Genomic DNA, 15,404 nt, shown 5'->3' with positions numbered 1-15,404 from the left:
ACCCAAGCTTACAATAGGATTGCGATAAAACTAGGAATAGAACCCATGTTTCCTGACTCCCCATGTTGTACCCTAACCACTAGACAATGCTACCGCTCAGTGGGCCCCATGGCTTCCCCCACTCCATCTCAGGCAGAACATTTCCCTGCCCATTCACTCCCCATACTGGTCATTTTTGCATGAAATACAGCACATTGGATTTTTTTTTAATGTTATTTCTTAAGCCCTGTGTATCCTTGAAGCCCAATCCTGCTGCCTTTGGAGTCAGTGGGAAAACTCCCAGCATCTGGGGCCTTGGCTACACTACAGAGTTGCAGCACTGGTGAGGGGGTTACAGCGCTGCAACTTAGGTGGTGTACACACTTGCACAGCATGGCCAGCGCTGCAACTCCCTGGTTGCAGCGCTGGCTGTACACCCGGTCGAGCCTTGGGTGTAGAGGATCCAGTGCTGGTGATCCAGCGCTGGTCAGCAAGTGTAGACACCCACCAGCGTTTTTATTGACTTCCGTGGCATAAGCAGGTATCCCAGCATACGTTAGAAGCCTCTCTAGTAATCATGCAAACTCCACTGCCCTGGGCTCACCTGACCCCTCCTTTAAATGCCCCGGGAATTTTAAAAATCCCCTTCCTGTTTGCTCAGCCAGGTGTGGAGTGCAATTAATCAATCAATCAATCACTCAGCGACCATGCCTCCACGCACCAAACGAGCCCCAGCATGGACCAATGCAGAGCTGCAGGACCTCATAAGTGTTTGGGGAGAGGAGGCTGTGCAAGCACAGCTGCGCTCCAGAAGGAGAAATTATGATACCTATGGGCAGATATCGCAGTCCTTGATGAGAAGGGGTCATGAACGGGACACGTTGCAGTGCAAGGTCAAAATTAAAGAGCTGAGGAGTGCTTACTGCAAAGCCCGTGAGGGAAATCGCCGCTCAGGAGCTGCCCCTACGACCTGCCGTTTTTACCAGGAGCTGGATGCCATACTTGGGTGTGACCCCACTGCCAATCCTAGGAGCACGATGGAGAGTTCAGAGCAGGGAGAAGTGGGGGAGGTGGTAGAGGACGGCGACAGTGAGGCTACTGGCGTGGAGGGAGACACCCCGGAGTCCCAGTACACATGCAGCCAGGAGCTCTTCTCAAGCCAGGAGGAGGCTAGCCAGTCGCAGCAGCCGGAAGTTGATGGTGAGGAAGAAACTGAGGATCGTGATCGGGGTAAGTAGATTTTTATGTTTTGGGAGAGGAGGGTTTTGGTTATGGCTGCCTGCATGCACGCCTAAACGTGGTATAGCCCATTGATTTGCTCTATCACGTCTCTGTAATCTGCCTCGGTAATCTCTTGAAAAGTTGCAGCAAGAGCATTTGCAAGTTGCTTTCTCAAGTTGATCGGGAGAGCCACCGTGGTCCCTGTCCCGGTCAGGCTAACTCGTCCGATCCACTGTGCAGCGAGGGGTGGGGGGACCATGGCTGCATACAGGCAAGCTGCATAGGGGCCAGGGCGGTATCCACATTCCTGTAGAAGACCCTCCCTCTCTTCCCAGGTAACACGCAGCAGTGATATGTCTGGCAGTAGGAAACCCTGTTGAGAGTTTAGGGATACTTGAGTGCAGGGCGCCAGGTTCGTGTTTCCCCAACCCATGGCGCTCTGTTGTTAACCCCCCCCCTCCCAGCACGTAGCCAGCCACGCGGTGTGCTCCGGTGTTATGCACCCACCTCCACGCAGGCATCCAGCACTGCGGTGTGCTCCTGTGTTCCCCACCCCACCTCCAAGCAGGCATCCAGCACTGCGGTGTGCTCCTGTGTTCCCCAACCCCCTCCAAGCAGGCATCCAGCACCGCGGTGCGCTCCAGTGTTCCCAACCCCCCCTCCAAGCAGGCATCCAGCACCGTGGTGCTTCCCCCCCCCACCAGCAGGACGGCGTGAACGCGGACCAAAGAACAACCCCCCCCCAATCAGCTCACCACCTTCCTGTTCACTACTGTCCCCTCTTCAGGACACCAGCTACCTCCTGTACCCATTGCTGATAAACCCCAGTGACCCATTGGTCAATTCCCACTCCCAAGGGGAAATCGGGGCAAAACCACTCACCCCATTGCTCGCCATGACTTAGCTTCCCTGCCCTCTCTGTCTTATGTGAGGTATGTGAGAAGGATGCTACCAAAAGTCTAAAAAGTCCTTCAATGTGTGATAATAAACAATGTAGCCTCTGTGTATTACATGATTCTATCTCTCTTTTTTCTAGTGACCTTGACTACTGCAGCCGGATCACCGGTCTCACGTAGGTTGCAGAACTTGAGACGGAATCCTAGAAAATCAAAAGAGGAATTGATCAAATCTGTTATGAGCCACTACAACAGAGAAAGTAGGAAGACACAGGAATGGAGAGAGAAGATGTATGAATGGAGACAGAGTGTACATGAATGGAGGCAAACAGAAAGCAGGAGAAAGGAATTGTCTGCCAAAAAAACCACAAAGCAGATGATAAGCCTCCTGGCTCGCCAAACTGAGTCTTTCGAGTCTCTTGTAGCCATGCAGACAAATATGTACCGTTGTAACCCACAGCCCTCCCAAAGCACTCTTCCTTGTTCCTCAGTATTTCCACAAAACAACTTTCTCCAGCAGCCAGTTCCTTATTTTCCCCAGCTGCCCACAACACCTGTACGATCAGCTACCAGCCCTGACAACTATAATTCTTACCCTGTTCACTCAACCCCCATTATTCTGCAGCATAGTAATCCTGAAGTGCAGCAGACATTGAATAGTGATCAAAATAGGACATATTCAAACCTGTGAATGTACAGTCCACCACCCCAACCCCCTTGCCTTTTATGTACTGTATGTTGAATAAAGGTTTTTTTTCTTTTTCACTACGTTATATTATTGCTGGAAGTGGTAAATATTATACACCAAGGTAAAGCAAAGCACATCAAATGCATCAAACATAACTGTTGGCTCTCAGCATCAAATTGCTCCCTTAAAGCATCCCTAATCCTTGAGGCCCTTTCCTGGGCCTCCCTATTAGCCCTGCTCTCTGGCTGAGCAAACTCATCCTCTAGGCGTCGAACCTCGGAGGTCCATTCCTCACTGAATCTTTCACCCTTCCCTTCACAAATATTATGGAGGGTACAGCACGCAGATATAACAGCGGTGATGCTGCTTTCCACCAAATCTAGCTTCCCATAAAGACAGCGCCAGTGGGCTTTCAAATGGCCAAAAGCACTCCACAGTCATTCTGCACCGGCTCAGCCTGTAGTTGAACCAGTCCTTGCTCCTGTCAAGCTTCCCTGTATATGGTTTCATGAGCCAGGGCATTAAGGGGTAAGCGGGGTCTCCAAGGATCACAGTGGGCATTTCGACGTCCCCTACTGTGATCTTGCGGTCTGGGAAAAAAGTCCCGGCCCTCAGCCTCCTGAACAGGGAACTGTTCCTAAAGATGCGTGCATCATGCACCTTTCCAGGCCATCCTGAGTAAATGTCAGTGAAACGCCCACGGTGATCCACAAGCGCTTGCAGAACCACGGAGAAATACCCCTTGCGATTAACGTACTCTGATGCCAGGTGGGGTGGTGACAGAATAGGAATATGCGTCCCATCTATTGCCCCTCCACAGTTAGGGAACCCCATTTCTGCAAAGCCATCCACAATGTCCTGCACGTTCCCAAGAGTCATGGTTCTTCTTAGCAGGGTGCGATTAATGGCTGTGCAAACTTGCATCAGCACCATTCCAACTGTAGACTTTCCCACTCCAAACTGGTTCGCCACCGATCTGAAGCAGTCTGGAGTTGCCAGCTTCCAGATTGCTATAGCCACTCGCTTTTCCACTGGCAGGACAGCTCTCAATCTCGTGTCCCTGCGCCGCAGGGTAGGGGCGAGCTCAGCACACAGTGCCATGAAAGTGGCTTTTCTCATCCGAAAGTTCTGCAGCCACTGCTCGTCATCTCAGGATTGCAGGACGATGTGATCCCACCACTGAGTGCTGGTTTCCCGAGCCCAAACGCGCAGGTCCACAGAGCTGAGCACGTCTGTTACTGCCACCAGCAATTTAGTGTCTTCACTGTGAGGCGATTCAATATCATCGTCTGACTCCTCACTGTCACTGTCACTCTCACTTTGCAGCTGAAGGAATAGCTCCACTGCCATGCGTGATGTGCTGGCAACATTCATCAATAAGGTCGTCAGCTGCTCAGGCTCCATTTATAACAAAAATCGCAGAAAAAGCGCTGTAGCATCACAATGCCGCCAAAGTGCTCGGAATGTGTAGCAAAGCACCACGGGGCATTGGAACAGGAAGTGGAAAGACACTCACACTTCCTTCTCCTTCCCACAAGCCACAGCGCCGAAATGGGACGAGGTGCTCTGTGGGATAGCTGCCCACAATGCACCACTCCCAACAGCGCTGCAAGTGCTGTAAATGTGGCCACACTGCAGCGCTGGTTGCTGTAAGTGTGGCCACTCTGCAGCGCTGGCCCTATACAGCTGTACTAACACAGCTGTATCTACCAGCGCTGCAAAATTGTAAGTGTAGACATGGCCTGGATCAGGCCCTTCATAGACAGAGTACCAAAGTCCGAAGAACATAAAAATGGCCAGACTGGGTCAGATCAATGGTCCATCTAGCCTATATCCTGTCCCGCCTATTTCCTCCACATGAAACAATGATATTTAAAGCACGCGGCAGAAGCTAGCACATTTTACATACATATCTATTAACATACTGAGCACAAATCTTGAGTCATCAAGGCCAGCACAGGAAACTTGATAGGAGCCCCAGGTCCATACCTAACTTGCTTATAAAATTACATTGCTCTAACATTAGATAGATAGATAGATCACACAAACATTAACATATTTAAAAAACATCAGAAATTGATAGTTTGACTAGCTGCATTTGATCAGCCTTGTGCTCATGTTGCAGTTATAACATGAACGTGTCAGATCCTCAGTTGGTATCTGTGCTGATATACACCAGACGAGGCTCTGGCCCCAAAGCTGTATTTTAAGACTCCCCAGACTCATCTGATTCTGAGGCTGACATTTTAATACCCCAAGTACAAGTGTATTACATCATATGATGTATTTTTAAAATAATGAACATTTTACAGTTTGATAACATGTGAAATGTATAGTGCACACTGTCAGCTAGACACCCGGGTGCTTAGATCCTGCTGTGACAATGCCTTAGGCATGCCACTGATATAGGGGCTGTTTCTTACTGGTCATAGCCCAGTGCAGCCTTAAGCTCAGATGCGGCCTCTAGATGCTATTGTAATACAAAGAATAAATAGTAAAAGAACTGTACTTAAAATATATGTGGGTCTGGAATTTCATCCTGTATCTCAGCTCCTACCAGTATATCCTTAGACTGTGGACTGCATTGGTTGCAACTTATACAGAAGTCAAAAGTGTAAGTGATGGCAGAATTCAGCCCAGCCAGATACACCATATGTAGTTCCAATAACCAGTAATTGCAAGGTCACAGAATTTCTGCCCTAAATTAGAAACCTAATGTATAAATCCAGAGTAATTCCACTAAAAATCAGTGGAACTACTTCTGATTGTAACTAGAAGCAGAATCTGACTTATTCATTCTTGTTACAATCACAAAGTTAAGTACCACAAAGTTGATTCTCTAGATGTTCTAACCTTGTAACAAGACAGTGAAGCCTGAGGGTGCATGAGCAGAGATCTGAAATGTCTGAAGTGTATTAATGCAAAGGTCAACTAGGGTTATCTGAGGAGCTCAGAGTGTCACGGAGTGTGGGGGAGTCCGGCCCTGCACCCCTCTTCCTGGGACCCAGAGTGACTCCCAGCCAGCCAGTAAAACAGAAGGTTTATTGGACAACAGGAACACAGGTTACAGCAGAGCTTGCAGGCACAGTCAGGACCCCTCCACCGAGTCCTTCTGGGCTTTCAGGGTGCTTGGATCCTAGCTAGGATACCCTGAATTCCGCCCACACAGCCCCAAGCCCAAACTCAAACTGCTTCCCTCCTGCCACTCCCTTCCTTTTCCCCTTCCCGGGCAAAGGTGTTGACCTTTCCCCTCCCTTACCTAGCTCAGGTTACAGGCTCTGGCATCGTCCATCTCCTAAAGTCCTCCCCTGCTCTCCCACTCCCCACACAGACAGTCCCTACTGCATCACATCTCTCCCCCCTTCGAGACTGAACTGAGCGGGGTCACTCTGCCCAGTGACCTGGGGAAGTTCAGGGTCCCCTCTCCGGGACAACGCATCCGCTGTCAGGTTGGCACTTCCCTTCACATGGACCACGTCCATGTCATAGTCCTGCAGGAGCAGGCTCCACCTCAGGAGCTTGGCATTGGCTCCTTTCATCTGGTGCAGCCAGGTCAGGGGAGAGTGGTCGGTGTACACGGTGAAGTGTCGCCCAAAGAGATATGGCTCTAGCTTCTTAAGGGCCCACACCATGGCCAGGCATTCCTTCTCGATGGCCGCGTAGCTTTGTTCCCGGGGTAGCAGCTTCTTACTCAGGTACACGATGGGGTGTCTCTCCCCCTTTTCATCCTCCTGCATTAACACCGCCCCCAGTCCCGTGTCTGAGGCATCGGTGAACACCATAAAGGGTTTGTCAAAATCTGGGTTTGCCAGAACTGGGTCGCTAACCAGAGCCTCCTTCAGCGCCCGGAAAGCCTCCTGGCACTGCTCAGTCCAGATCACCTTGTCTGGCTTCCCCTTTTTGCACAGTTCAGTGATGGGGCCGGCTATGGCACTGAAGTGGGGCACGAACCTTCGATAGTATCCCGCCATCCCAATAAAGGCCTGGACCTGCTTTTTGGTTTGGGGAGCCGGCCAGTCTCTGATCACCTCCACCTTGGCTGGTTCTGGCTTCAGGCAGCCGCTCCCCACCCGATGGCCCAGGTAAGATACTTCAGCCATCCCCACCTTGCACTTCTCAGCCTTTACTGTTAACCCAGCCTTTCGGAGTCGGTCCAGGACTTGTTTAACCTGGGACACGTGGTCCTCCCAGGTCTGGCTGAAGACGCAGATGTCGTCAATATACGCCACGGCAAAACTCTCCATCTCCCTCAGTAGCTGATCCACCAGGCGCTGGAAGGTGGCCGGCGCTCCCTTGAGGCCGAAGGGCAGGGTCAAAAACTCATAGAGCCCCAGAGGGGTGATAAAGGCCGATTTCAGCCTGGCATCTGCGTCCAGCGGCACTTGCCAGTAGCCTTTGGTAAGATCCATAGTGGTGAGGTACCGTGCACCTCCCAGCTTGTCTAGGAGCTCGTCAGGCCTGGGCATAGGGTAGGCATCAGATACGGTGATGGCATTGAGCTTTCGATAGTCCACACAGAACCGGATTGACCCATCCTTCTTGGGAACCAGCACTACTGGCGAGGCCCAAGGGCTGGAAGACGGCTGGATCACCCCCAAAGCCAGCATGTCCCTGACCTCTCTTTCAAGATCCTGGGCAGTTTTACCAGTGACCCGAAAAGGGGAGCATCTTATAGGGGGGTGTGACCCCGTCTCCACCCGGTGGACAGTCAAATTAGTGCGTCCAGGCTGGTTGGAAAACAGCTGTCGGTACAGATGCAGCACCCCTCTGATCTCAGCGTGCTGGCCCGGGGTCAGTTGCTCAGAGAGGGGAATCGCCTCCAGGGGGGAACCAGCTTTTGTCCCAGGGAATAGATCCACTAAGGGGTCATCTCCCTGCCCCTCCCAATGTCCACACACGGCCAACACCACATTCCCCCTGTCATAGTATGGTTTCATCATGTTCACATGGTACACCCGACGGTGATGTGCCCGGTTTGACAGCTCCACCACATAGTTTACCTCATTCAGTTGCTTGATAACCTTGAAGGGCCCTTCCCAGGCGGCCTGGAGTTTGTTTCTCCTCACGGGGATGAGAACCATTACCTGATCCCCGGTGGCAAAGGCACGGGCTCGTGCTGTGCGGTCATACCAGACCTTCTGCCTCCTCTGGGCTCGGGCCAGATTCTCCCTGGCCAGGCCCATGAGCTCGGCCAGTCTTTCCCGGAAGGTCAGGACATACTCCACCACTGACTCCCCCTCGGGAGAGGCCTTCCCCTCCCATTCGTCCCTCATCAGGTCTAGGGGCCCCCTCACCCGCCTTCCATACAACAGTTCGAAAGGTGAAAACCCGGTAGATTCCTGGGGTACCTCCCTGTACGCAAACAGCAGGTGAGGTAAGTACTTGTCCCAATCTTGCGGATGCTGGTTCATAAATGTTTTTAGCATCATCTTCAGCGTCCCGTTGAACCTTTCTACCAGCCCGTTGGACTGGGGGTGATACGCTGAGGCCCAGTTGTGCTGGACCCCACATTTCTGCCATAAGGACCGGAGCAGGGCCGACATGAAGTTGGACCCCTGGTCCGTTAAGACCTCCTTGGGGAACCCCACCCGGCTGAAAATTGTCAGCAGCGCATCTGCCACTGTGTCTGCTTCGATAGAGGACAAGGCCACCGCCTCGGGGTAGCGAGTGGCAAAATCCACCACCACCAGGATGTATTTCTTCCCTGACCGGGTCATCTTGCTGAGAGGTCCCACTATGTCCAGGGCCACCTTCTGGAAAGGTTCTTCTATGATGGGTAAAGGCCTCAAAGCCGCTTTCCCCTTGTCCCGGGCCTTCCCCACCCTCTGGCAGGGGTCACAGGATTGGCAGTACTGTCGGACATGGGTAAAGACCCCAGGCCAGTAAAAGTTCTGTAGCAGCCTCTGCCTGGTGCGCCGGATTCCCTGGTGCCCTGCGAAAGGGATGTCATGGGCCAGGTACAACAGCTTGTGACGGAACTTCTGGGGAACCACCAGCTGCCTCCTGATCCCCCATGACTCTACTTCCCCTGGGGGAGCCCATTCTCGGTACAGGAACCCCTTCTCCCACAGGAACCTCTCCTTGCAACCTCTCCTCATGGTCTGTACCGCACTAAGGTCAGCCCGGTCCCTGTGCTTCCGCAAGGAGGGATCTTTCTGCAACTCGGCCTGGAACTCAGCAGCTGGGACAGGAATGGGGACCGGCTCTCTTTTGCTGGCTGGGTCTGAGGCCGCAGCCTCTCTGCACCGTGCCCCTGGGCGTTCCCCGCTCCCTGAGTTAGGGTCCTGCACCTCAGGTCGAGTACCTTCCCCGTTTTCGGGGTGCAGTGCCATTTGCCGACTCTGACTACGAGTCACGACCAGGGCACTCTGGGTGTTACTAGGCCAGTCCTCAAGGTCCCCTCCCATTAACACGTCAGTGGGCAAATATTGGTGTACCCCCACATCTTTGGGGCCCTCCTTGGCCCCCCATTTCAGGTGTACCCTTGCCACGGGTACCTTGAATGGGGTCCCGCCCACGCCCATCAGGGTCAGGTAGGTGTCGGGCACCATCCGATCTGAGGCCACCACCTCGGGCCGGGCCAGCGTCACCTCTGCGCCCGTGTCCCAGTACCCAGTGACCTTCCTCCCATCCACTTCCAGGGAAACAATGCACTCTTTCCGGAGGGGCAGCCCCGCGCCCACCCGGTAAACCAAAAACCCGGAACCGGGAGCATCCATAGGTGGTATGTTGCCAACCCCCCTTTCCTGGGAATGTAGCCCCTCCTCCGATTGGGTTTTTACCCAGTCCACCCTCTGCGGGTTGGGTCTGCTTGGTCTGTCCCTGAGCTTGGGGCACTGGGCCCGTATGTGACCTCGTTGGCCACAGCGATAGCAGCCCATATCTCGTGGGTCCCCTTGAGTGGGTCGGAGGGACCTGCCGCTGGATGTTCCCCTTTTGGGGGGGTTCTCCATAGGCCCCCTTTGGGAGGTCCCATGTTGACTCTCTCTCTGCGTTGAGGCAGGCCTGCTCCTTCGAGACTCCTCCCTGCCATCCCCTGCCCGACTGTCCACAAATTGGTCGGCCAGCTGGCCTGCATGCTGCGGGTTCTCCGGCTTCTGGTCCATCAACCACAGCCTCAGGTCGGACGGGCACTGCTCATACAGGTGCTCCAGTATGAATAGGTCAAGCAGGTCCTCTTTAGTTTGGGCCCCAGCTGTCCACTTGCGGGCATACCCCTGCGCCCGGTTGACCAGTTGTAGGTATGTGACCTCACGGGTTTTACGCTGGCTCCGGAACTTTTTCCGGTACATCTCAGGAGTCAGCCCAAACTCGCGGAGCAGGGCCTGTTTGAACAGTTCGTAGTCCCCTGCCTCCGCCCCTTTCAGTCGGCTGTACACCTCCACGGCTGTGGAGTCCAGTAAGGGGGTGAGAACTGCGATCCTGTCTGCAGGGTCAACCCTGTGCAGCTCGCAGGCATTCTCAAAGGCCGTCAGGAAGATATCTATGTCCTCCCCCTCCTTACGCCGGGGCAGCAAGTGCTTATCAAAGCTCTTTGTAGGCTTGGGTCCCCCCTCACTCACCGCAGCCGGGGCCTCACTGCTCCTCAGCTGGGCCAGGTCCAGCTCATGTTTACGCTGTTTCTCCTTCTCCTCCCACTCACGCTGGCGCTGGTTCTCCTCATGTTTACGCTGTTTCTCCTTCTCCTCCCACTCACGCTGGCGCTGGTTCTCCTCATGTTCACGCTGTTTCGCCTTCTCCTCCAGCTCTCGCCTCTTTAACTCGAGCTCCTCCCGTCTCAGCTCCCTTTCATATTCCAGCCGCATCCGCTCCACGGATGCCGAGTGTTGCCGGGAGGATCCCCTGCTGGGGGGTGGGCTTCGCCGGGCGGATCCCCTGCTGGCCGGGGGTGTCACGGTGCCCTCGGTATACACTGGGCTCCTCCCTGCCCTTCCTCTACGCCTAGGAAGGGGGGGTCTCGGGAAGCCCTCGTCCGCCGGCTGACCACTCCCAGCGGGGACAGACACTGGTGCCTGCGCTGCATCTACCCGGCTGCTTCCCTCAGAGACAGGGCTCCGTTCATTCATGCGGTCTCCCTGCTCCAGCTGGGCAATCAGCTGGTCCTTGGTGCGTCTCCCTGGGTGCAGCCCCCTCTGCTTGCACAGCTCCAGCAGGTCACACTTGCGCCGCTTGGCATACATCTTCCTGCTGGCCACTCACAGGCTGGGGTGCTCGCCGCTCCCCACGGTTTCCAGGGGGACCCCTAGTGCACCAGCCCTTCTTGAGGTCACCACCTCTCTGCCAGGGTCGAGCTTCAGACTCCTCCGCCCCTGGGACCGCTCGCTGCAATCCCCCGGGGGACCCTGTTACTGCAAAGTCCTTCTCACTGGGCACACACTCCCAGGGGTTAACCACCCCTTCGTTTTACTGCTCCCCAGTCACTTACTGCAGGAAGCGCCGTCCACGGGGTGCAGTATCTCCCGCCGCTGCCACCAGTTGTCACGGAGTGTGGGGGAGTCCGGCCCTGCACCCCTCTTCCTGGGACCCAGAGTGACTCCCAGCCAGCCAGTAAAACAGAAGGTTTATTGGACAACAGGAACACAGGTTACAGCAGAGCTTGCAGGCACAGTCAGGACCCCTCCACCGAGTCCTTCTGGGCTTTCAGGGTGCTTGGATCCTAGCTAGGATACCCTGAATTCCGCCCACACAGCCCCAAGCCCAAACTCAAACTGCTTCCCTCCTGCCACTCCCTTCCTTTTCCCCTTCCCGGGCAAAGGTGTTGACCTTTCCCCTCCCTTACCTAGCTCAGGTTACAGGCTCTGGCATCGTCCATCTCCTAAAGTCCTCCCCTGCTCTCCCACTCCCCACACAGACAGTCCCTACTGCATCACACAGAGGAATCTAGGATGTGTAAGGGCTTGCATTACCTGGGATGTAGATATTCCGGTATTCATAAAGCCTGATTAACTTCTCATCCACACCAGTTTCACATGAGTGTAACTCCACTGCCTTTACTGGAGCTACTCCTGATCTATTGGTGTGAGAATCAGGCCAACAAGGGTTATAAAAAAAAAAACCCTTCAGACGTAGAGAAATTAAAATCCTGTTATAGGTCTCTCCACCTCTCTCTGCTTCTTGGGCCACATTTGTGGCACTTATTGTCATTTTGGCCTATTTTAGTTCCAGGTAGAAATGTTGAAAAACTGTTTTAAGAAATCTCAGCAGTTCCAGCCAGAACCCCCAAGCACAGAAACAGACAAAAATAGCAAATAATTCTTTGGAAAAAGTATGACAAACTGTGTAGCCCCTCAGAAAAGGTTGGGTTTGGGTTTGAATTTGTGGTTAAGTTTCAGATTGATGCTTGGCTTTATCTATATCAGTTTACCAGTCCCTATTGAGGAAGGCTTTTCAGAGTCTAAACTGCCTGTTTTTATGAAAGTGGCACTTAGAAATGACTTTCCACTATAATTCCAGATCAAGTTAGAAAATACCCTTTTGGGGTCCAAATCTCCTTGCTGCAGACGCTGTGCTCCTCTTGCACCTCTGGTCTCTTTTTTGTCCTTATCTTTATTTACCACTGATCCTGCAGTCCTTGCAAAGACAAAACTCTCATTGACCTTAATAAGATTTTTGCCTGAGCAAGGACAGCAGGATCTGGCCCATACTGTGACAAAACAGAACTGATCAGTTTGTAACCTAAAGAATGGGAGGGCTGGAAATGGGTCATTAGTGGAAACCAATCTTGCAGCCAGAAGTGACCTGAAATCATTCTTGCATGGGAATGTTTCCCAAAGCCCATCTCCTGCAATGTGTGCCCCATATATGTCATCAGCTCTGTCACTTTCCTGCAGGGAATTACTGATGGGCTGGGATCCCTTCTTCTCCCCTCACTGCCCTTTCAAGCTGGTCACGGCCATCCTCATAAATCTGCCAGGATGCTGACAGCCAGACTGCAGGCTCACAGGGGCTATGGGGACTTTGAGTGATATTCCTTCTGTTTCAGCTCTTCACGAGACAGCCATTGATTTAGGAGGAAGAGATTCCTTTTACTTGCTTGAATTAAACAAAACAAAAAAGGGGTAAGGGAGGAGGTCGGACAGTTCCACCATCGTCTTCTGTGTTGAAACTTCGGCAAGTGCAGGACGCTTCCCTGGAGAACGATACTTTCTCTACACTGAAAGGAGTAAGCAGAGACCAGAGGGAGAAATAGACCAGAGCACTCTACTATTTTTCCACTGGATTTGATGATGTGTTACACTGACTAAAAGCTTTGCCGTCATGCAATGTCTTGCTAGGGAAGAACAATGTATTTAATTCATACACATGTCCATAAAGAACAGTCATAGCAGGTAAAGTAGTCTCAAGTCAAAACACATTTTCTGTTGACCTTCGTCCTCTGAGGTTAATTTCAGCTAGGAATATCTGTAGCACTCTTACTGCACCATTGAGCCCTAATCGTTCAAGCATCCATTAGACATTATATCTGTTATATGGATGTTTTTAATGGCACTGTCTTAAGCCAAAGGAAAGCAGCTTGATCTTATCTGAGGAACTATGGTAGGGCTGCTACCATAAAGTTAGGCTGAGCAAAAATGTTATGTACTGTTGAACACACATTACCTGGAAGTCGTAAATTGAATGTTCCTTAACTCATTGCAGCTTGGAGATCCAAATATTTTAATCCTACAAGAAGCTGAGAAGATCAATGGCATTGCATATCCTGCTTTGTCATTCATAATAAGGGAGAGACAAGGTAGGTGAGGTAGTATCTTTTACCGGACCATCTTCTGTTGGTGGAAGGTACAAGCTTTCAAGCTACATAGAACTCTTCTTCAGGTCTGAGGAACAAAGCAGAGCATCTGAACTAAATACAAGTTGGAACAGATTGTTAAGCAGAAGATGTAACCCATGTTGGAGGTGGTCACTTGACATGAAGTGGGCAAATGGGAGTTTACATTGTGATGTATGAAGTGTTTGAAGTGGGGAGTTCAGGGTAGCAGGCAGTGTCATGTGTTACAAATTATTGTAATGAACCATAAAACTAGTGTCTCTGTTAAGTCCATGGTTTTGGTATCTAGCAGAATTATGAATTTAAGTTTCCAGGGTCGCTTCTTGAAGGTATTGTTCAGGTTTCCTTTGAGGAGAGTGATTGCTTTGTTGTGGGGAGGGATAGCTCAGTGGTTTGAGCACTGGCCTGCTAAACCCAGGATTGTGAATTCAATCCTTGAGGGGACCACTTAAGGAGCTGGGGCAAAAGTACTTGGTCCTGCTAGTGAAGGCAGGGGGCTGGACTCAATGACCCTTTGGAGTCCCTTCCAGTTCTAGTAGATAGGTATATCTCCATTTAAAAAAGAAAAGAAAAGTGTTTGCCCACAGGTAATGGGGTGGTTTTATCTTCTATGTCAGTTCATTTGAGCACATAGTGAGTGTCTCGTTTCACGCACACAGTTGTTATTGGGGCATGTAATGCACTACATGAGGTCCATCATACATTGTGATAGGCATGTGCAGGACCCATGGATCATGAAAGGTGTGTTCTAGAGAGTATTGATCATTGTAGCAGTGGAGATATTTCTGCATGTTTTGCATCTGTTGTTCTGGCAGGGTCTGTTGCTGCTTTGAGTTGGTGTGTCCTGGTCTGATGATGAAATTAGCAAGGTTGGGATGGGGGGCTGTTTGAAGGCCAGAAGAGGATGTTGGGGAAAATTTTCTTTTAGGTTGTGGTTCCCGGTGACAACAAGAGATATGTGATCAGTGTGTTGGGGGTTATTTTTTTCCAGGTATTGAAGCAGGTTCTCCTGGAGTATTTGGGTGGTCCATTTCATGATGTTCTATACTTTTCTGATGAAATGTCCTTGTTTAGTGAAGGCAGTTTTAAGTGTGTTTAAGTGTGTATTCTGGACTTTCTGTTTGGAGCAAATTCTGTGGTATCTGAGTGTTTGGTAGTAATTAACAGATTTTTTTGTGTGTCTGGGGTAGTTGCTGGATCTGTGGAGGTAAGTGTGGGTTTTTTGAATATAGTTGTTTATAGGGTTCAATTGTTTTAAGCTAATCATGGTGTCCAGGAAGTTGATGCTAGTGTGGGAGTACTCTAAAGAAAGTTTGATGGGTGGGTGGTGGTTGTTGAAATTGTGATAGAAATCTATGACGGAGTTTAGATCTTCTGTCCAGAAGATGAAAATATCATCAATGTCTCTCAGGTATATTGTTGGTTTGATGGTGTGTTTTTCCAGAAATTCTTCAAGGTGGCTGATGAAGAAGTTGGCATACTGGGGAAACATCCTAGTACCCATGGCTGTTCCCATGGTTTGGACAAAGTGTTTGTTATTAAATGTGAAGTTGTAGTGGGTGAGCATGAAATGCTTGAGTCTGGGGAGCTGTTTTGGATAGATTTCCAGGAGTTGTGGATTATGTGAGGCATGCAGCCATACTGTCATGGTGAAGGATATTGATTTATAGGGAGGTGACATCCATGGTGGCAAGGATGGCATTCTGGGGGAGGTTACTAATGTTGTGGAGTTTCTGAAGAAAGTCAGTATTGTCTTGGAGGAAGCTGGCCCTTTGTGTGGTGAGTGGTTTAAGGATGATAGCTATGAGTTCTGATATTCCTTCAATAAAACTGTTGTGGCCAGACATCATGG

At 51.3% G+C, this 15,404-nt stretch overlaps 1 protein-coding gene across 1 annotated transcript; it reads left to right on the top strand.

The window, feature by feature from the left end:
* Positions 1 to 467: 467 nt before the first annotated feature.
* On the top strand, positions 468 to 15,179 carry LOC127050064 (zinc finger and SCAN domain-containing protein 29-like). The gene is made up of 5 exons (XM_050951598.1): positions 468 to 1,209; positions 2,237 to 2,652; positions 13,423 to 13,516; positions 14,743 to 14,759; positions 14,997 to 15,179. The coding sequence occupies exons 1-5, from the start codon at positions 687 to 689 to the stop codon at positions 15,177 to 15,179; spliced, it is 1,233 nt and encodes a 410-aa protein (XP_050807555.1). The 5' UTR covers positions 468 to 686.
* Positions 15,180 to 15,404: the final 225 nt, after the last annotated feature.

Source organism: Gopherus flavomarginatus, chromosome 4 (genome assembly GCF_025201925.1).
Source record: "Gopherus flavomarginatus isolate rGopFla2 chromosome 4, rGopFla2.mat.asm, whole genome shotgun sequence".
Taxonomy (NCBI): domain Eukaryota; kingdom Metazoa; phylum Chordata; order Testudines; family Testudinidae; genus Gopherus; species Gopherus flavomarginatus.
The sequence above is the reverse complement of the archived record's forward strand: the minus strand, read 5'-3'. Positions and strand labels throughout refer to the sequence as shown.

What these genes read in the sequence shown, in the direction of transcription:
- LOC127050064 (XM_050951598.1), top strand. Translation starts at nt 687, where the DNA reads ATGCCTCCACGCACCAAACGAGCCCCAGCATGGACCAATGCAGAGCTG. An exon ending in AACTGAGGATCGTGATCGGG is followed by an intron (nt 1,210 to 2,236) that starts GTAAGTAGATTT and finishes TCTTTTTTCTAG; the next exon opens with TGACCTTGACTACTGCAGCC. An exon ending in CCCAGCTGCCCACAACACCT is followed by an intron (nt 2,653 to 13,422) that starts GTACGATCAGCT and finishes AACTCATTGCAG; the next exon opens with CTTGGAGATCCAAATATTTT.